The sequence below is a fragment of the Ascaphus truei genome, chromosome 17 (assembly GCF_040206685.1).
Source record: "Ascaphus truei isolate aAscTru1 chromosome 17, aAscTru1.hap1, whole genome shotgun sequence".
Classification (NCBI taxonomy): domain Eukaryota; kingdom Metazoa; phylum Chordata; class Amphibia; order Anura; family Ascaphidae; genus Ascaphus; species Ascaphus truei.
In genome coordinates this window covers 8533440-8556258 of record NC_134499.1, presented here as the reverse complement: position 1 = coordinate 8556258, position 22819 = coordinate 8533440, and the positions used below count along the sequence as shown (strand labels likewise).

The window sequence follows — 22819 nt, the reverse complement described above, 5'->3', positions numbered from 1 at the left end:
CTCTCTCCCCTCCTCTCCCTCCCCCTTCCCACCATTTTCTCTCTCCCCTCCTCTCCCTCCCCCTTCCCTCCTAGCCCTCTCATTCTCTCCTTCCCCCGCCCCCCTTCTACCTCCCCCTTCCCTCCTCTCCCTCCCCCTTCTCTCCTCTACCTCCCCCCTTCCCTCCATTTTCTCCTTCCCCCCTCCCTCCATTATCTCCTTCTCCCTTCCCTCCATTCTCACCGACCCCCTTCCCTCCATTCTCTCCTTCCCCCTCCCCTCTTCCCTCCATTCTCTCCTCCCCCCTCCCTCCATTCTCTAATTCCCTCCATTCTCTCCTTCCCCCCTCCCCTCCATTCTCATTCCTCCCTCCATTCTCATTCCTCCCTCCATTCTCTCCCTCCCCCTTTCCTCCATTCTCTCCCTTCCCTCATCCCCCTTCCCTCCATTCTCTCCTTCCCCCTCCCTCCATTTACTCCTTACCCCCTTCCCTCCATTCTCTCCCTCCCCCGCTTCCCTCCTCTCCCCCCCTTCCCTTCATTCTCTTTTTCTCCCCCCTTCCATCTTCTCCCTCCCCCTTCCCTCCATTCTCTCCGTCCCCCGCTTCCGTCCTCTCTTCCCCCTTCCCTCCTCTCTCCCCACCTTCCTTCCTCTCTCCCCCTTCCCTCCTCTCTATCCCTCACTTCCCTCCTCTCTCCCCCCTTCCCTCCTCTCTATTCCCCACTTCCCACTTCTCTCTCTACACCCCTTCCCGTCCTCCCCCGTTCCTCCTCTCCACCTACCCTCTGCTCCCCCTTCTCTCCTCTCTCCCCCCCTTTCCACCTCTCTCTCCCCCCCTTCCCACCTCTCTCCCTCCCCCCTTCCCTCCATTCTCACTCCGCTCATCCAATACTGTCTCTCCCCATTCTGTGTCTCTGTCTCTCTCCCCATTCTGTGTCTGTCTCCCTCTCCCCATTCTGTGTTTGCCTCCCTCTCCCCATTCTGTGTTTGCCTCCCTCTCCCCATTCTGTGTTTGCCTCCCTCTCCCCATTCTGTGTTTGCCTCCCTCTCCCCATTCTGTGTTTGCCTCTCTCTCCCCATTCTGTGTTTGCCTCCCTCTCCCCATTCTGTGTTTGCCTCCCTCTCCCCATTCTGTGTTTGCCTCTCTCTCCCTATTCTGTGTCTGTCTCTCTCTCCCCATTCGTGTCTGCCTCTCTCTCCCTATTGGTTATTGAAGGGTCATGTGACCCTGCTGAGCGCTTGGAAATCAAATGTCCGTCTCTCCAAGTGCTGACCTTTGGAGAGCGTACGTGTGCGAGCTCCGCGTGAGTGGGCGTACATATTGAGTTTCAATTAAGTAAATGCGGCAAGCAGCAAGTGCGCTCTGCAGCAGCGTGGACGGAGCCTTAAACGTGAGTAGAGTTGTGGCTCCATAGAAAGCTATAGGTCCAACCTCTGGAAGCACTGTAAGGAGAAGAGACCATCTCAGACCTTCAGTGAAGGAGACAGAGAGTTCAAGAACCCTACAAAGTTGTTGAGATTGTAACCTCCTTTTATTTGAATCTTTTTAACAGCCCTGATCAGGATGAAGACCTCATGGAAGGTTTCCAGGACCCGTTTACAGTCCCCCAGTTAGAAATAAAGGAGCGGGAAGCTTTCACCTCTCTATTACACAGTCAGAGATAGAGGCACCCATTAAGTCTTTTAGCCACAAATAAAACACACGGCTCTGATGGTCTGACAGCAGAATTTCTCAAGCTCAGTGTTTTTTAACCTTTTTTTTGGTTAAGGAACTTTCTAATTATATTGTGTAATTCTGAGGAACCCCAACACTCGTTAATACGGTGTCTGAGATGAGATGCATTATAAGGAACCCCAACCCTCTCTAATAGTGCGTCTGAGATCAGATGCATTGTAAGGAACCCCAACTCTCTCTAATAGCGCGTCTGAGATCATGTGCATTGTAAGGAACCCCAACCCTCTCTAATAGCGCGTCTGAGATCAGATGCATTGTAAGGAACCCCAACCCTCTCTAATAGCGTGTCTGAGATCAGATGCATTGTAAGGAACCCCAACCCTCTCTAATAGCGCGTCTGAGATCAGGTCTATTGTAAAGAACCCCAACCCTCTCTAATAGCACGTCTGAGATCAGATGCATTTTTATGGAACCCCAACCCTCTCTAATAGCGCGTCTGAGATCATGTGCATTGTAAGGAACCCCAACCCTCTCTAATAGCGCGTCTGAGATCAGATGCATTGTAAGGAACCCCAACCCTCTCTAATAGCGCGTCTGAGATCAGATGCATTGTAAGGAACCCCAACCCTCTCTAATAGCGCGTCTGAGATCAGATGCATTGTAAAAAAACCAACCCTCTAAAAGCGCGTCTGAGATCAGATGCATTGTAAGGAACCCCAACCCTCTCTAATAGCGCGTCTGAGATCAGATGCATTGTAAGGAACCCCAACCTTCTCTAATAGTGCGTCTGAGATCAGATGCATTGTAATGAACCCCAACCCTCTCTAATAGCGTGTCTGAGATCAGATGCATTGTAAGGAACCCCAACCTTCTCTAATAGTGCGTCTGAGAACAGATGCATTGTAATGAACCCCAAACCTCTCTAATAGCGCGTCTGAGATCAGATGCATTGTAATGAACCCCAACCCTCTCTAATAGCGCGTCTGAGATCAGATGCATTGTAAATTCTTCAGTATTTGATACAATTTTCAAATGACCTGAATATTGAAGGGAACCCTTTTAAGGATGCATCGGGTACCCAAGGCCTCCTTGGAACCCCTGTTGAAAAACACTGATCTTGCTGATCTGTTAAGTCCTGTTCACTGGTAGCCCTTTGCTGTCCGCTTATTCTATTGATCCATTTTAACGCATGCTACAAGATGATGTACGCGTGCAGCCTGTTACTGGCCACTGCCAGCGGGAGATGTGTTATGTACGGCCGATGCCGACGATACCTCTATTTTTGTGTCAAAGCGAGAAGCATTTTTTGGAAGTGTGAAGTGTGTTCTCGCAGTGTAGGAAATCTTCTAAAGTTTCAAACTCCCTTCTAACTGAAAACCAAAGGGAAGCATCCGGGATTGGGGCAGACGGATACGACGTCCTTACTGCCCTCCCATGTTAGAGAGTGATGGACATACTGTATAAACCTCTCCGGGATCAGATTACTACACGTGGTTCTGCGCAGGGGAACTGGGAGCACACGCTAAGAATAGGCCCAGAGGAAGTGTCCGGGTGGAAGAGTCGGAAACTCTTTTTATAAAAAAAATCATGAAGAGCTTTTTTTACTGCCACTTTTCATCTACTTATGGGGGGGAGTTTATTCCCACCAATCAGTTCTTCTGGCTCGTCCGGGAAAGATCGCCTTAATACGATAAAAAAAAGCAAAGTGACTTACATGCTTAAGGCAAAAGGAGCAGTGGCGGATTTAGTTTTATCGCCGCCAGTGGGCTCGGGGGCGGCCCCCCGTCCTCTGCGTATGACGTCACAACGCAGTGTCACAACGTGACATGATGCTGTGTTGTCACGGCAATAAGTGGCACGTGACACCGTGTTGTCATGACGATGCGACGCTACAGGATAGGGCGTGCTACGGAAAAGGTAAGACCCACACTCGCACAAACAAACTGCAACCCCCCAAAAATTGCCGCTCTGGGCTATACACAGATACCCAACAAGCTCTGAGAAACCCCTACCATTATTTAAGCTTGCCCCTCCCCACTTTCCAAGTTGGCAGGTCAGTTTCATTTTGCCAGGTTACGACAGATCCAATGTGATCATTCTTCCTGTAATTATACAGGTAAATAAGAATTTTAACCCAGGGAGTGTTAGGACCTGCTACGGTCATGCCTTGTAAGTGGCAGCAGGCTTAAAACTCTTTGGCCACAGGGTTAAACTGAATGACACCTTTTTCAAGAGATATATAGGTATTGCACTGTGTATTTTGTTCACATTGGAAGTAGCTTTGGACATCTTTGTCTGTTTTTTGTTGTATACGCTCTAGGCTGCAGCCTACTCAGTCTGATGGGAAACCCGCCAGTGAAAAGGAGGTCTTGGAATGGTCAATCCAAAATTGTTTTTCAATCTTATTTTTTTGTTCTTTTTTAATATTTCTAATCTGTTTAATAATGCTGGTAGTATTGGGCAGCATCCATGGGGAAGTGGGTAAATAATAGTAAGTGGGTAATAATAGATAAAGATACAACAACTGACACAAATGACACAAAAACATGATACTTTTAAAATATTTATCCACAAATGATTCAACATTCAATATCCATGTGTGAGAAAGCATGGGACCCTTTAGATTCAGTACCTGGTGGCGCCCCCTTGAGCAGCAATGACTTCAACTACGCGTTTCCTGTAACTGCTGGTCAGTCTCTCACATCGGGTTTGAGGAATTTTGGCCCTTTCCTCCTTACAGAACTGCTTCAGCTCAGTAACATTTGAGGGCTTCCTTGCATGGACAGCTCGCTTCAGGTCCTGCCACAACATTTCAATGGGGTTTAGGTACAAGTTTTGACTAGACCATTCTAAAACGCGAACTTTCCTCTTCTGCAGACATTCTTTTGCAGACGTTCTTGTATGTTTAGGATCATTGTCTTGCTCCATGACCCACTTTCACTTCAGTTTCAGCTCACGGACGGATGGTCTGACATTCTCCTTTAGAATCTTCTGATACTATGAAGAATTCATGGTTGTGTCAATGATGACAAGCCGTCCAGGTCCTGAGGCAGCAAAGCTGCCCCAAACCAGCACACTCCCACCACCATGCTTGACGGTTTGGATGAGGTTCTTTTGTTCAAATGCTGTGTTAGGTTTTCGCCAAACATAACATTTCTCATTGAGGCCAAACAGTTCTACATTTGACTCGTCTATCCAGAGAACATTGTTCCAGAAGTCTTGTGGATCATCTATGTGCTCTTAGGTGAACTTCAGACGGGCATCAAACATGAACACTCACATTAGCGAAGGCGAGAGTGGCCTGCAGATCCTTGGATGTTACTATGGGTTCTTTGAAGATTTTGGTAGAACAACCTCTCCTGGGTAGAGTGACTGTGGTCTTGAACTTTCTGCATTTGTAGACTATCTGTCTGACAGTGGATTGGTGAAGCCCCAAATCCTTGGAAATGGTTTTGTAACCCTGTCACCTGTGTGGTGAAAACCAAACTCCCAAAGTTTCTGATCTTTATATAGGGTGGGACCTCCCAAAATCACACCTGAAGATCTACCTAATTATTTAATCACCCGATTCTAATGATCTCCTTTAATTTAACTGGTAAAACCAGGGTTTCACTTACTTTTGCACATACCCTGACTCTTAATTTCTCATTGTTAGTTTAATTCATACATCATTTTGTTTCAAAAGACATATAAACCATACTGTATTGGATATTTAAGAAAAGACTGGTTTTGATTCAAGAAGGTTATCATGGAAAAATTATGGCATTTCCGTAATTATCATTGGGTTTCACAAACTTTTTCTCGCCACTGTATATGTTTATGTAACTGATAAGACTAATTTAATAAAAATACCCTATATTTGATATAAACCCAGGACTGTCTGAGCCTGTCCCTGATACTCTGCAGTCAGGAGGTCACCCTTGCAGAGAGAGGCTGTGTGCTCCCACTAGGGGCTCAGCGTGGCCTCAGACCCAGGAGGGGGATGGTGGTGCTGGGGCAGGAGGGGGATGGTGGTGCTGGGGCAGGTGAACCTGGGAACCCCAGGGGCTGAGGCCTGGATGTTACTGACACTGAGGATCTTTTGCAAACGGAAAGAGAATTGAGGAGAATTCAGAGAGAAAGAGATTGCTGAGCAGGAAGGAATGGAGGAAGAGACACAGGGAACAGGGGAGGTGCTGGTTCTGTCCGGGGAAAGTAACAATCAAACCCAGAGCAGTGAATCCCAGCAGCAAAGTAATGTTATAACTGAGGGCAAAAAGAAAAGAGAGGCTGAGCTGGAAAAGAGGAGGCGGGCGAGAAGAGAGCGCGGGCGGGCGGGCGGCAAGAGAGTGCGGGCAGACAAACAAGCCTTATAGCAAAGTGCCCAAACCCAATGCAGAGGCTGAATGTGCCAAGGGAAGAGAGGCTGAGAGTCCTCAGCACATGGAAACTGGGGCTGGTAGCCTCCTACATGAGGGGATTGCAGCAGGAGTCTGTCAGGAGGCAAACACAGGTACACTGCAGACAACAGCGGAGGCAGAAACAATGGAAAGAGACCCTGAGAAACTTTCTTCTCACTCAGAGACCATTGCAATAAACTCTGAAGAGGCAATGGAGCTAAACTGTGAGCCAGAAAGGGTTAACGCCCTGACATACACAGATTACACAGGTACCTGAAACCAGCACTGCTAACCTGGAACAGCTCTCAGCTGCTGAGACACACACACACAGAGGCTGCAGGGAGACACACAGGGGCTGCAGGGAGACACACAGAGGCTGCAGGGAGACACACAGAGGCTGCAGGGAGACACAGGCTGCAGGGAGACACAGAGGCTGCAGGGAGACACACACAGAGGCTGCAGGGAGACACAGAGGCTGCAGGGGAGTCAGATTGCCAGAGAGGGGAAACCTCACTGAGAGAGGAAAATCAGCTGTACCTGGTGCCTGCAATCAGCACTGATAGTCTGGATCAGGTTTCAGCTGCTGGGGGCTCAGACTGCCAGGAAAATACAGAACCAGCAAAACCCAGTGATTCCCAGCAAAAAGCATGGAAATCACTGAAAGGTTTGAGATTCTTTCCCACTATTCCCATAAGAAACCCTTTAAGAAGAAGGAATGTGGTGAGACTGACATTTCTAGGACCAAGAGAGAAAGATCCAGGTTTTGATTATGTGGGGAATACACTAATAAAGAAATCTTTGCGCTTTGACCCAGAGGATATTTACGCCATCCTGCATAGCCCTTATTCACCATTATACGATATCAGTTTTAAGACCTCCACCCACCTTGAGAAATTCTGAGAGAGATACAAAGCAGTGAGTAGCAGTCCTGAGTGGAAGTCTTTTGAGGCCACAGCGATATCTGAGACTGTGATAGTGAATATTATCTTTGACCATGAATCTATCCCAGTGGCTGACATTGAGTTCTGGCTGAAGCGCCAGTGTGACATACTCAAAGGACCAAGGAAACTCTACAATGGTGAATACTGGAATGGAGGATATCAGTTTGAGGTGAAACTGGTGTGTGCAGACAACACTGTGACACACTTACCAAACTTCCTATACATTGGAAATGAAAGAGGAAGGTGTTTCTGCCGTGGGCAGCCCAAATGCTGCTTTAAGTGTGGATCCAGATCACACTTTTCATCAGGGTTTAACAAGATCAGATGCAGCCTATGCAAAGATTTGGGGCACCACCGAAATGAATGTAAGAACAACATTTTGTGCAACTTATGATCAAGAAGTGGGCATTCATACAATGTGTGTCCCCATGCCCAACACAATCAAGCACAAGAGTATGTTCTGCAGCACCTACAACAGAGGTGGACAAAGACCTGCACTCCGAGGCACAGAGGCCAGCTGCAGAGAGGAGGGACTCCATGGGTTTGCGTCCGATTGAGGAGGTTTTAAAGGAAATCCGCAGTCAAATCACAGTAGAAAGAGAGGACACCAGAAGTAATCCCCTCTCTTCTCAGACCCCACAGAACAAAGACTCCCAAGAGGGACCAGTGCACCAGGAGAGGCGTGAGATGGAGATGCCCCTTGAAAGCACAAAAGAACAAAGCCAGAAGGCACTCTGCTCCAGAAAATCTAGAAGCAGTGGCTGATGATGAGGAAGCAGGAGGATCCACATGGGAGGCTCAGAAGTCACGGAAAAAAACTCCCATAACTGCAAAGCCAGCAAGTAAGGACAACCTTCGTGCAATTGAGCTTGTCCAAGAATTTAAAAAAAAATTACCTTACTGCAGTGATTGACCGCCTAAAAATACGGAACATGTTTCAGCCACTACAAAAGTCCTGGGCTGATAGGGTGGAAAATCAGGAAGAAGAGGAACAGCAGGAAAAAGAGAAACCGAGTATCCACGAAGCCCCAGATGCAGAAGCAACGAGGAATTCCCAAGAGGAACCATCTCCTCAAAACATCAACAGGATGGAGGTGGAACAACCCGCAGGATCCACTGTCATAGGTACAACCAATACCCCAAAGACGGACAGTAAAAGTGATAAAACTATAGCTTCACAGGACGTGGAGATGAGGCCGCCTTCCAACAAAAGAGGGTCATCGCCTGGCAAAGGGAGAACGAAAGAGAAAAAAAAGCACAAATAGAAGACGTGGAGTGTAACAACATCAACTCAGAATGACGCATCCCTCCCTCACCCCTCTAAAAGTAGGGTCTTTAAATGTTAACTCCATAAAAAACAGGAAGAGACGATCGCTGGCATATAACGCTTTCAAGGACCTAGACTTTGACATTTTATTCCTGCAGGGAACCAGACTCTCTTCCCTTAGGGAAATTTTGGCAGTTTCCGCAGAATGGACAAGCGCTGCATCTTTTTGGTCCTACGGCCCAGACCTGTGTGATGGGGTGGGGTTTCTATTCAATGGATATGGCTTCCAGTGTGAAAAAGTGATTGACTTGAGCCCAGGCCGATGTCTTATCCTAGATGTGTCATTCCAGAATGTCAAGCACAGATTAATTAATGTGTATGGCTACCAAACAAAAAAACAAAGAAGGGATTTGTTTGGTTTGGTTAAACCTTTTTTATTTACATCCAAATGTCTCGTTCTAGGGGGTTATTTTAATTGTGTGACCTCGAATCTAGACCGTGGCAGTGGTAGAAAAGTATTGGAATATGATATAGTGTTCCTAAATGATATGTGTAAACAGGCTAATTTAAGTGATGTGTATAGATTTCACAACCCAAATACTTAAGGATACACATATGTATGTGGGGAGAGAAAAAACAGAATAGACAGGTTATATGTTAGGAGCAATGTAAATACTGCCAGCTGCAGATTATCACCTGTAGAATATTCTGACCATGCTATTCTACAGATAACCCTACACTTAGATTCCTCTGTGATTCTAGGTCGCAGTGTTTGGAAGCTGAACTCCTCCATGTTACAGGAGGAGACTGTAAGAGAAAGTTTCCTACAGTTCTTCAAGGACTGCGTATCCACACAAGTTCTGTATCCCAATATAGTGCATTGGTGGGAGGTCACTAAAAAAGACATTAAAAGATTTTTTAAGAAAACCTCAGGTCTAACAAACCAGGCGAGGTACAAGAAATATTTGGCCCTCCGTTCTAAATTGCTGCAATTATATACGAGATCGCAGAATGGTCAAGAAGTGAATTCTGAGCAGTATAGGTGTGTTAAGTAAAGTATGAGGTTATTACAATATGAACGGTTATCCTCTTTAACAAATGAGAAGGATTTTGGTGGCTGTGGGATTTATTCTCCAGATCCCTTTGAAAATTGTAAAACCAGAACTAAAAAGAAGGTTATATGTGGCCTAAAAGATGCACAGGGTGTGTGTGTAACTAGTAAAGATGAGATGCTTAACGTTGTCACTGAATACTATGCAGAGTTTTTTTTAGCAAAAAACCTATTGATCCTGTAGAAATGGGCAATTATCTGGGATCTATTAACGTCCCATCAGTTTCTCAGGATGAGCTGATAGGCTTAGGCTAAGGCCCCGGTATCTCCGCTGTAACGCGCGCCCGCGATATTGGCGGCGCGTTCAGCCGATTCCCCGGTCTGCAGCTCACTGCAGGAAGAGAGACCGGGGGGAGGGGCGTGGCGGGGGAGTGACAGGGGCGCGACCATGACGTCACCCGGCAGGTTCGCCCTCATTGGCTGAACCGCCGGGGGGCGTGCCTAATCGCTCGACGCGAGTCCTGCTCTCAATTCTATTGAGAGCAGGAGCAGCTCTCGCCCGAGCGCTGCGGCCCCCCCTCGCAGCGGGCCTGGCGCCATTGAGGAGAGGGCTCTCGTCCGTGTGGCGGACGCTGTAGTAGGCAGCGGGGGCAAGGCCTTAGACTCCCCAATCACAGCAAGGGACGTGTCTAACGCAATTAAGACCCTCTCAGGTAACAAAACCCCCGGGGCAGATGGAATCACTGCTGAATTTTATAAAGTTTTCCGTGAGGTTTTAGCTGAAATATTGGCAAACGTTTATAATGCTTCTCTGGGAGGAATAGGTCTCTCTCACTCTCAGCGTGAATCCCTGTTAACCTTATAATATAAGAAAGGGGAAACGAAAGAATTAAAAAGTTGGCGACCAAAAGCCTTACTAAACAATGATTATAAAATCTTAGCGAAGATCCTTATAAATCGGATGAGTAACATCGCTGAGAAGGTGATAACGAGTTCCCAATCCTGTGCCATTAAGGGAAGGAACATCGCTAATAACTTAATTAACATCAGGGAGATGTTTGAGATGGGCAGGAATGGAGGTCTGTCGGGGTACCTGTTAAATCTTGATCAGGCCAAAGCCTTCGATAGGGTGGATCATGTCTATCTTTTTAAAACTCTGGAAAGATCTGGTTTCCCAGATACTTTTGTGGAGAAACTGGCTCTGCTGTATGAAGGAGCTTATGGAAGACCGGTCATTAATGGCTGGGTAGGGGAATCTTTTCCCATAAAGTCGGGTGTTGGACAGGGCTGCCCGCTGAGCCCCCTATTATACATCTTCTCCATAGACCCCTTTTTAAGACACCTGGAGCAGAATAGTCACATCCCCGCCGTACCCTGTGAGGGTCCCCAACACGAGGGGCAAGTTAAGTGCCAGGCGACGTTTATATTTATGTTGCCTCAAAAAGTTCATTTGAAGGTATTAACCAGGAAATAAATAAATACTCAAATGTTTCCAACTCCCGGGTGAATCGGGATAAGTCTGTGGCCTGCTGGTTAGGAAAAGAGGAAACCCCCTTTAGTCTACCTGAGGATATTCAGATAGACAATGCCTCTTTTAAAGTTTTAGGGATTTATTTTGGAAAAGAGTATTCTGGTGTTCACAACTGGAAGGAGAAACTGAACATCTGTAAGGTAAAGGTAGAACGGTGGAAGAAGTGGAAATTCTCTCTTAGAGAAAAAGTTAAAATGATTAAGATCTTTTTGATACCTATTTTTGTGTATTTAATTTTTGTATTTCCTCCCCCTGCGGAAATTACTGTTACTTTATGTAGCCTTTTTTTCCAATTGCTCTGGGGAAACCGTTTGAACGTGTTAAAGCGAGACATCACTTATTTGCTGAGAGAGAAAGGCGGTTTGGGAATGGTGAACCCTGTATTATTTTTTTCTCTCATTTTTGTATGTTTTAATTTGCAGAATTTTCTCAACAGAGATGACCAGATTTGGTATATATATTTTAGGAAGTGGGTGTCCACCCTTAAAAACTGGCTAGATGGCAAATCTGTTTAAAGAATGATTGTAAAAGATGTATATATCCCAGAATATATGAGGATTATGTACAAATTCTTAAATATATGTAAAATTACTGCTCTGGAAATTACTTCTGTTCCCAGGAAAAAACTGTACTGGGTAGTATTGAGCAGAATATGTGTCTCACAATTAGATCTGAAACACTGCGATATAGAGGACCAGACAGAGGCCTTACAGAATCTATTAGACCCGAGGATCCCTCTTGGGGTGCAGGATACCGTCTGGGTGACGTTCCATGGGCGTCTTTATGTAAGACCAAATTTAAAATATAAAAACATAGCGGACAGGAACTGCCCCCGAGGTTCCTGTGCTGGGATCCTGGAGACGATGGAGCACTTCCTCCTGGAGTGCCCCTACGCAGTGGAGATGTGGGAAAGCATGGCCGCCTCATTACGAATGCCAGATTTAAAGGGTCAAAACTATTGTGATATAGTGTATGGTGTGTTTAGGGATCACTTGCAAGGTTACAGCGGTAGCACAGTGGTGTTAATCAATGCACGTGTGAAATACAGGTTGTGGATCACCCGCAGTCTTCTCTCCGCAGAGCGGGATCTCGTGCCTGTTACCTGTGCAGGGGAACCGGTTATAGAGCAGATAAAGAAAATAAAGTAGGGGGAGAGAGGCAGGTGGGATACAAAGTCCTGGGAGAGAAGATGGGCGGGTGTTCAGATATAAGTGTGGAAATATTTTTTGTATACAGTGTAAATATTCTGGAAAAATTGCATATTTTAATTTAAGTTTGTTGCTTTTGTATTGATGTTTGTAAATATGTTTTGTTTTTTTATAAATACCCTACATTAGATATAAACCCATGACAGGCTAATCGGGATTAGACAGACAACCTAGAAGTGAGAGAAAGCAAGTGAGCGTAAAATGGGAGGTGGTGAGATGCACACAGACAGCTTCCAACTCATGTGAAAATGAAAAGCCTTGAGCCTTCAGTACTGAGAACAGACACGATGAGTTAGACAGATCTCCGTATCATGTGCTGGGAGGATAGGAAGCTTTGCACTGAGCTGCTCCCCGCACCCTCCCTTCTCCTCTCTCTATACAGTACACACAGCTCTTACTCTGTCATATTCCTGTACAGGAGAACATCTGTGCTGATTCGTGCTCTGTCACTGTCACCCCTTTCTCGTTTTAGACACAGCCAAGGGATGAAAACACAAGCAATCGCAGAGGTCTATATTATGAGTGGCCAACTCCTGTCCTCAAGGGCCACCAACAGGTCAGGTTGCCAGTATATCCCTGCTTCAGCATAGGTTTCTCAATCAGTCCCTGCGGGATATCAGGGATATCCTGGCAACCTGACCTGTTGGTGGCCCTTGAGGACTGGAGCTGGCCACCTCTGGTCTACATAGTCCCTTAACTGCTGTTGAGTTATCTATTTAAAGATGAGTGGCCATTAAGGAGAGAGAGTGGCTATTTCAATTTAGTAGACGACCCAAAAAAAAGGTTGACTGTAACTCACTGTGATTTGTAATATTCAGTTTGTGTATGTGTGGCTGCGTCCGGTTTAACATGTTACTGGCGTGTCTCATCGGACGCCATCAGGAGAAGTGTCTGCCACCTCCGATTCCTTTGACGCAAAAAGGAGAGAGGGGGACAAAATGGAGGCTCGGAGACGCAGAATTTGAATCCATCACTTCATGGCCCGTGTGTCATGTGATGCCTCCCCAACTCCCCATGACTGACTCTTTCCAAATCATGAACCGTTTCACATGGAGCAAAGTATCTTCAAATATTAAGCCTGATGAATGTGCCTCTTGTATCTTCAATAAAGGGGCAGAATAGCTTGTGGTTTCTATCGATGGCTCTCTTTCCTCAGCCTACTGCCTTTCATTACTGTTATATCTCCCATTCATCTCTCACTATCTCTCCCCCTCCCCCTACCTTTCAATGTTGGTGTGATGGTCTTTTACATATTTATCAATTGTGTCTTTCACTTGCCTCTCTATCCACCTATCCATTCATCCCTCTCTCTCTCTCTCTCTCTCTCTCTCTCAATTCAGGCTCTCTCTGCTCTGTCCCTTTTATCTCCAACTCTGACTCTCTTCTCTCTTCTGTATCCCCTTCTCTTTTCTACCTCCGAGCATCTGGCTTTCTTCCCCTCTCCATTTCCCAGTATCTCTCCCACCCCCCCCCCCCTTCTTCCTCTGCTGACGTATCCTTGTCTCTCTTCTCTTTCAGATTCTGGTGGCAGCTGGAGACAGACAAGACACAGAAACGGATTCATCTCTTGAAATCTGCATCCCGGGGGCACAGAGGCGGCTGGCAAACACACACACACATATACTTTCTCTCCTATCCCAATTGCTTGGACTGTCCAACCTCAGTTGCCCTTGATAGAGGAAGGATTGAAACGCTAAACAAAGAACTGTTGACTGCTGACGAGGTGCAAACTAGCGACACCACCTCTTATCAGCTCCTGGATTTATTAATCCCTTGTCCCCGTATCCTGCCCTGCAGAACACAATGTGCAGAATTCTGTGCAGGACTGTGACACACGGGCTTCGCTAAGTTATAGCGCAGAATCCTGCGGAGTAGAACCTACCTCTTCCCCTGCCCTCTCCATCGCTGTTGGTTGCACCATGTTATGCTGGTGGCTTTGTATGACAATGGTATTTTTCTTCTGGCACCTCCCACCAGGGGCGCAAGGTGACTGCTGGCTGATCGAGGGTGACAAAGGCTATGTCTGGCTGGCAATCTGCAGCCAGAACCAGCCCCCCTACGAGACCATCCCTCAGCACATCAATAGCACGGTTCATGATCTCCGGCTCAACGAGAACAAGCTGAAGATTATCGGATACGCCTCCCTGTCCCGCTTTGGAAACCTGACGGATCTGAACCTCACCAAGAACGAGATCTCCTACATCGAGGAAGGAGCCTTCCTGGGACAGTCTAACCTGCAGGTCCTCCAGCTGGGCTACAATAAGATGACCAATCTGTCAGAGAGCATGCTCAGGGGGATGCCAAGGCTACAGTTCCTCTTTGTTCAGCACAACCTGATCGAGGTGGTAACACCCAACGCCTTCTCTGAGTGCCTGAGCCTGATAAGCATTGACCTGTCCTCCAATCGACTCACTAGGCTGGAGAGTCCCACCTTCTCTGGTCTCCCAGCCCTGATGGTGTGTGAGTTGGCAGGGAACCCCTTCCACTGTGGCTGTGAGCTGTACAGCTTCCTGAACTGGTTGCTCATCTTTAACAATGTCACTCGCAACTATGACCGCCTGCAGTGTGAGAGCCCACGCGAGTTTGCCGGGTACCCCCTCCTGAGCCCCAGGCCCCATCACAGCCGCAATGCTATAACCGTGCTGCAGGCTCACTGCAGGAACGGCGGCTACCTGTCCCTGCCAGGGGAGAGGCCAACCCAACTCAACCTGCGGGACCTGGATGAGTACTCTGGCTACAGCCCTGGAGACTTCTTCTCATCTGAGCCCACAGCCCCCTCCAGCACTGATTCCTCCATCAGCCCCACCATTGATATTCACCATGTGACAGGGAATTCAGCCACTCTGATTGTCACCATCCCATACCCCTACAAAAAGATGTATGTCCTAGTGCAGTACAACAACAGCTTTGTGTCTGATGTGACCACCCTGAAGCACAAGAAGGAATACATCACCTTGGATAAGCTGAAGGCTCACATCAATTACACTTTCTGCGTGGCTTCCATTCGCAACTCAAAACGCTACAACCACACCTGCCTATTCCTAGCCACCCGCAGCAGAGAGAACGAGGTCTTTCCTCCCAACACTTCTACCACCACACACTACATCATGACTATATTGGGCTGTCTCTTCGGCATGGTCATCATACTGGGAGTAGTGTACTACTGTCTAAGGAAAAAGAGGAGGCAAGAGGAGAAGAAGAAATCCCTCAACGTCAAGAAGACAATCCTGGAGATGAGGTATGGTTCCGATGCTGACCCTTGCCTAGGAGCTCACCCCTCACAGAAGATGGGGGATCACCCCATCCCTATCTCTCGCATTTCCTCACTGCCAACATCAGTAGCTGGGCTGGGAGGAGAGAAAGGGATAGGGTCCAAGTCAATGAACTCTCAGATGGGGACGCCAAAGGTCCCAAAGAGCACAAACTACATGGAGGTGCGGAGTGGGGAAGGGCTAGAGAGAGGACAGAGGAGAATGTCAGGGGGAGAAGAGGATGAGGAGGACTTCCGGGAGCTGGACAATGGCGAGGGTTCAGCAGCTGAAATATCCACCATTGCCAAGGAGGTGGACAAGGTGAACCAGATCATCAATAACTGTATTGATGCCCTCAAGCTGGACACGGCCTCTTTTTTAGGTGGGGGGGACCCAGAGCTGGGTTACGACTGCAAGCCCATCCCAGCTAGCTCATCAGGGCACTTGGAGAGGCTGAGCTTCCTCTCTCCCCCATACAAAGATGGCGTACACCCCCTACAGCGCCAACTGAGCGCAGACGCAGCCACGGTTGCCAAGAAACGCTGCAGCATCTCGTCTAGCGGCTCCATCAAGAGTGCCCGAGTCTTCAGCCTGGATGTCCCCGACCAACCTCTTAAATGCGACTCCAAGTACATTGAGAAGAGCAGCCCCCTCAACAGCCCCCTTGACCGCCGGCCTCTGATGTCCTCTTCTGGGATCCACCACTTGGATGTCAAGCCTTCCTACCACTGCAGTGAGCACCGCCACTCCTTCCCTGCCCTCTACTACGAGGAAAGCGCTGATACGCTGAGCGAGAGGGTCAGCTTCCTGAAGCCTCTTTCCCGTTCGAAGAGAGACTCCAGCTACTCCCAGCTCTCCCCCCGACACTTCTCGGGATATTCCTCCAGCCCAGAATACTCCACCGAAAACACCCACAAGATCTGGGAGCGCTTCCGCCCCTATAAAAAACACACCCGGGAGGAGGTCTACATAGCGGCTGGGCACGCCCTGCGCAAAAAGGTCCAGTTTGCCAAGGGGGAGGACTTGCATGATATCTTAGATTACTGGAAGGGGGTGTCTGCTCAGCAGAAACTGTGATTGGCCAGCGATTGTGAGAGGTTAAAAGGTCAGCCAGGGCCTTTCCGTTAAGAATCGTGGCGTTGATGCACCGTGGTTCGCAATTAAAGTTTACATAGGAGGTGGGAGGGTGTACCCTCATGAAGGGGGGGAGGAGGAAGTTTAGAATTGCGGGTTCTGGACTAGGTGGGTTACTGACACAGACCTCCCCTCCTTTTTAACACCTTTCCCCTCTTCTCCACTCACTGTACCGGTGGCTTTCTCTCCGTTGATATATTTCGGTTTTGGTTTGAAATGCTTTTGTTTAACCTCGCTAAGCACATGGTTTTTGCCCTACGTCGCAAGCTGAATTCACGCAGCAATAAGGCACTTGAGGAGTGTAATTTCCACATACTGTAAGGTGATATTTTTCCTCAAAAGGGAACTCCTGACCGGTATAACAAAGTGCTATTTAAGCATATTATAATGAGAAATAATTGCACTTTCATTCAATTTCCTTCAACACAAGAGCAATTTTATGAAGGTGTGACGATTTTTTTATGTAGAGATTTTACCTGTCTCTGTTCTGCTTACACTGAAGGTACAGTATGGTGACCTCAATACTGCCTGCTCTGTGAGGTCGTCTGGGATGTCCAAAAATGGTCTTCAAGCAGCTTCCTGCCAATGAGCCAATCAGTGACAACAACTGATGTCATAGTTACTGGTTGACTTCCCGACAGGAAGTTGCCTGGTGACCACTTGTGTTTAGGGCAATTTTTTTAGTTTTTGTTGCATTTCTCTGGACCCACAGGGTCTGCAAAGTGTATTCTAACACAGTGAGACACCCCTGGGCCCATCAGCATTAGAAAATAAATAAAACGAGACGAATTGCTGCTTTAAAGCTGCTTTTACTGATCTGCGGGGTAATCTGGCAGTGACGGGGTTAAGAATAGGGGGATTTCCATCTTTTCCTCAGTGCCAAGCTCACGATTAGCACCGCTTGGAAAATATGGTCCCGCATCTGTGCATCACAGTACTCCATTCCAATAGGCAGCCAGACAGAGGATTAGAAGACCTCTTCATTATTAGTGGGGCTCCTTCATTTCCCTCGGGACCTGCACTTGCCCATATGAAATATGGCAGCCAACACAACATGATTCGTCTACAGCAAGACCCATATTTCAGGCTCTGAATGAGCGTACCGACACCGTCAGTTTTGACGTAACCAACGTCCCGTTTAATCCCTGCGTTAACCTTAACGGGCCTGTGTACATATGGGTCATTAGGGGAGTTCCTCATTTGCATATAGCTATCACTAACGGCCTAACTATGAGTAAACGCGATGCCGGAAACAGGACTTCACGTTACGTTGTTGGGCGTTGAAGTCACTTAATGGCGCTATGTGAATTTGGGCCACCCGTGGTAGCCATTAGTTATATACATTTTGCATTCACATACACTTAACCTCTTCCCTGCCAAAGGAGCCTGACCCCCATTGCTTAAGAGCTGCGGTGAGAGCAGATGTGATGTCATATGTGACACAGCAAATATCCGCGAGGCTGCAGTGCACGCAGATTCCGAGGTGACCCATCTTGGTTCTGCTAATCCTCCCGGCTGCTGTATAAAACAGAGAAAAAAGGTTGGCGGGGAGAGGAAAAGGTTGCACTGCTCCAAAGGAAGCACACTATACACACACTGTACTATATATATTGTATATAGACAGATATACACATATACACCTGTGTGTGTGTATATATAGATAGATATACACACACGTATACACATATACTGTATATATCTGTGTGTGTGTATATATATATATATATATATATATATATATACACACATACGCGCACAGGTATATATAGGTGTAGTCCCATATATTATATATGTCCACATTTAAAGAGCTGGCTTGTTTTTGTTGAGAGCACAACCTGCAGGATGTTGCCGGGAGAGGTATTAAATGATGTCCGCTTCACAGGTGCCTTATTGTATGTTCAAACACACCCGCTTCATTGCTGGTGTCTCAGTAACGCTGCCAGCTGAATCCTGCTATCTTCCTTGCCTTCTGGGGCAGAACTTCCAAATGTCCTACTCCCCCCCCCCCCCTATCAGCATGATTTAGTGGCAGGACTTGGATTTTTTTTTTAACATGCCTGCTACTGTGACAAGGCACCGTGGGAGGTGGGTTACCTGGAGCGTGTCAGCATTGCAAAAGTGAACGAGGACAACGCCACAGTGGAAATCCCAAACCCATTCCTAGACGAGGTCTCTCCTGGATGGAATCCCCCCATCCCGCCACTGTATTCTGACCAGCAAAACATCGACCAATAGGAGAGTTACTTTTAGCGTTGTTTGTCCTCCCGTCCTTTGGCATTCTACACTGTGACCCAATGCGTGAGCTCAGCTGTGCGACGCCCCCTCCTTCATTTATCCACTTGTGCATGGGCTTAACCCTGTCCCTTCCGGGTGCGCCTGCGGTGTATCAGACATTAACCCCTGCAGCGCCAAAGGAGGTCAGCAGGCCTTTTTCCCACCATGCATTGCAGGCCCTTTTTGGCACCTAGAGGTTTAAAGGCCATGATTGGCAGCGCCGGGGTTAAATCTCATCTCTTTCACTGTTGTTTATTTTTTAGGAGATGTTCTGTTCTTGGGGGCTCTTGTTTGGGGATTTACTTTGTGGGAGGGCGGGCTCTGTACACGACATTTTTGGGTGGATGATTTTCACGAGAGGAAGTGAAGAATTTTTTTTGCATGCGTTAGTGTAATTAAAAAAGAAAACGAACAAAAAAACACAAAAGAACAAAAAACACCAACCACCGCCACAGCAAAGCGCACATTACAGAGAGGTCGGCTGCAGGTGCGGAGATATACGTCTGCTTTGTGTCGGCTGGTATCTGAAGAGTCAGAATGAGGGGATTGTGTATGGAATGTTCCCAGAAATGTATACAATGTATATACTACAACAGCAGCGTCCACTCCCACCCGCAAACTCACCCTACTACAATAGCAGTGTCCACTCCCACCCGCAAACTGTCCCTACTACAATAGCAGCGTCCACTCCCACCCGCAAACTCACCCTACTACAATAGCAGCGCCCACTCCCACTGCAAACTCCCCCTATTACAACAGCAGCGTCCACTCCCACTGCAAACTCCCCCTACTACAATAGCAGTGTCCACTCCCACCCGCAGACTCCCCCTACTACAATAGCAGCGTCCACTCCCACCCGCAAACTGCCCCCACTACAATAGCAGCGTCCACTCCCACCCGCAAACTCCCCCTACTACAATAGCAGCGTCCACTCCCACCCGCAAACTCCCCCTACTACAATAGCAGCGTCCACTCCCACCCGCAAACTCCCCCTACTACAATAGCAGCGTCCACTCCCACCCGCAGACTCCCCCTACTACAATAGCAGCGTCCACTCCCACCCGCAAACTCCCCCTACTACAATAGCAGCGTCCACTCCCACCCGCAAACTCCCCCTACTACAATAGCAGCGTCCACTCCCACCCGCAAACTCCCCCTACTACAACAGCAGAGCCCACTCCCACCCGCAAACTCCCCCTACTACAACAGCAGAGCCCACTCCCACCCGCAAACTCCCCCTACTACAACAGCAGAGCCCACTCCCACCCACAAACTCCCCCTACTACAATAGCAGTGTCCACTCCCACCCGCAGACTCCCCCTACTACAATAGCGTCCACTCCCACCCGCAAACTCCCCCTACTACAATAGCAGCGCCCACTCCCACCCGCAAACTCCCCCTACTACAATAGCAGCGTCCACTCCCACCCGCAAACTCCCCCTACTACAATAGCAGCGCCCACTCCCACCCGCAAACTCCCCCTACTACAATAGCAGCGTCCACTCCCACCCGCAAACTCCCCCTACTACTATAGCAGCGTCCACTCCCACCCGCAAACTCCCCCTACTACAATAGCGTCCACTCCCACCCGCAAACTCCCCCTACTACAATAGCAGCGCCCACTCCCACCCGCAAACTGCCCCTACTACAATAGCAGCGCCCACTCCCACCCGCAAACTCCCCCTACTACAATAGCAGCGCCCACTCCCACCCGCAAACTCCCCCTACTACAATAGCAGCGCCCACTCCCACCCGCAAACTCCCCCTACTACAATAGCGTCCACTCCCACCCGCAAACTCCCCCTACTACAATAGCAGAGCCCACTCCCACCCGCAAACTCCCCCTACTACAATAGCAGTGTCCACTCGCACCCGCAAACTCCCCCTACTACAATAGCAGTGTCCACTCCCACCCGCAAACTCCCCCTACTACAATAGCAGCGTCCACTCCCACCCGCAAACGCCTATTGCTCAAAATTACCGCTCCCTATACCATATAACCCTCCCTATAACCCCTATTACCCCATAATCGCCCCCAATATCGCTGATTGCCGTGAGTATATCAGAATCTGAGCAAAGTAATGAGATACAATTACACAAAAACAATGACTGTCCAAGAATGTAACGCTAAATTGTGTTTAGTGTGTGATACAGATCAGTTACTGTAGTGTTTAGCAGGGAGTATTAATACCCTGAGATACACAGACACACATTAAAGCACAAATACACCAGTAGTGACATGATAATACACACAAACTTATACACATCGATACTCATCAACACAAGATTGATACATAGAGACACCCATTAACACACACACACACACACACAGTGACACACACAGTGACACACAAAGACATACACACAGTGACACACACACCCATTAACATACACATATATACCCATATGGCCCTAAATGTTCTTGTTGGGCAGAGACCCTCAGGCACGCCCTGGGATCCCCCAGTAATAACACCACTTATCTAATTAGCTGCCCAGAGTTCAATTCCCCACACTAGCAAAATTACACAAACACAATACTGTGTTATTATTATCTATTCTATATACATGACTAATTCTGATTATTTTACTGTTTCAATTGTACTTATTTCATTGAACTCCAAGAATGGCCCCCACTTATATACTGCCCCCGCTTATATTGCCCCCGCTTATGCTGCCCCCGCTTATGCTGCCCCCACTTATATTGCCCCTCCGATCTCAGAATACTGTAGGCTGACCAGTCACATATTAAACAGGTGGGCCGTTATCTCTATCTTGAACTGCAGCAGGGGGCTTAACTCCAGTCAATCCCCTGCACCCCCCCAACAGGCCAAGTGTTCAGGATATTCCTGCATGGCTCAATCAGTCCCTGCTTCAGCACAGGTGGCTCAATCAGAGGCCCAATCTTCAACTGGGCCTCTGGTTGAGCCACCTGTGCTGAAGCTTGGAAATCCTGAGCATCTGACCGGTTGGGTCCAGTTTTCGCTCATTATTCTGCGTATTTGTGGAGCTTTCTGTTAATCTGACGTCATCGTTGTGATTACAGTTAAATGTAATGATTACACAGGAGGGTTATACAGGAGCAATGCATGCCGGTGGTTTTTGTGTGCAACGTTGTATATACGGAGTCTCCGGAGCTGAACCCCATTAATTTCAGCTTCGGGAACCCCCCGCTTCAAGGAGATACTTACCGCCGTAGTCCCGCATCACGTGGGCCAATAGGAAGCCGCACCGATGTCATCACGGCTTCATATTGGCCTGCAGGCCACGGGAGCTTTGAACAGCGGCCATTACATGAACCCTGGTAGCCAAGGAGAGCGGCTGCTGGCACCTACTACGGAGGTACATATCTTTATAAGCAGGGAGTCCCCGGAGCTGCAATTTACGGGGTTCAGCTTCAATGCTATTTGCAAACGATTTCACAGCCATGGATTGTCGATGTAAAAACCTAACGATTTTTTGTTCCTATGGAGATGTCCCCCCAAGACGTTAGATATAGGAAATGTATCCCCTTAATAACGACTTTGTAAGAGAAACACTGAGCTGCTGTTCTGTGTGATTGTTTACATATCGCGCCCGCCCTGCTCTTTCCTTGACTTCCTCCAGGAAATGAGGTCACAGGAAGTAGCGGGAGCCATCATGGACAGCTTTAGACACACATTAACACGCACAATAACGCTAGGCCCCACCCAGCGCATTCTTCCTCCCCGCCATTCCGACCCTGTGGATACCAGTCCCGGCAGACGTACCTTCTCCCTCGTTGCGAGGACAGCGCAGGATAGGAAAGTCCTTTCCAGGTTTCATTTTATCGGCACGCAATCGTTCCTGAGAGAGAGAAAAATAAAAAGTATGGGGGAAAAAAATAAATCTATTTCTATATTTGCAATAAATTTCTTATGAAATCCAGGATCCAACTTGTGATTCTTAAGGGGAGTGGGGGGGAGGGGAGTCTCGGTGGAGTGGTCACCTTGTTAGCTGGTGATTGATGCACCCACTGTCCTTTCAGTGAAGGACATCCTCACGTGTCTCCTGAGCCTCCCACCCTCATGCTTCCCACCGTGACCATAACATTTGTCTTTCTCTGAGAGGTGCTTCCACTCTGCACCTTGTTGATCCTTTGATATATGTGAAA

The 22819-nt window shown here is 48.0% G+C and overlaps 1 protein-coding gene across 1 annotated transcript in view; it reads left to right on the top strand.

Annotated features, from left to right (window-relative positions):
- Positions 1–22596, top strand: part of ELFN2 (extracellular leucine rich repeat and fibronectin type III domain containing 2) — a 66691-nt gene extending 44095 nt beyond the window's left edge. Inside the window, exon 2 of the mRNA XM_075573842.1 lies at positions 13550–22596. Coding sequence (XP_075429957.1) covers positions 13951–16359 — 2409 coding nt within the window. The 5' untranslated portion in view covers positions 13550–13950 and the 3' untranslated portion in view covers positions 16360–22596. The remainder of the gene's footprint in view (positions 1–13549) is intronic.
- Positions 22597–22819: the final 223 nt, after the last annotated feature.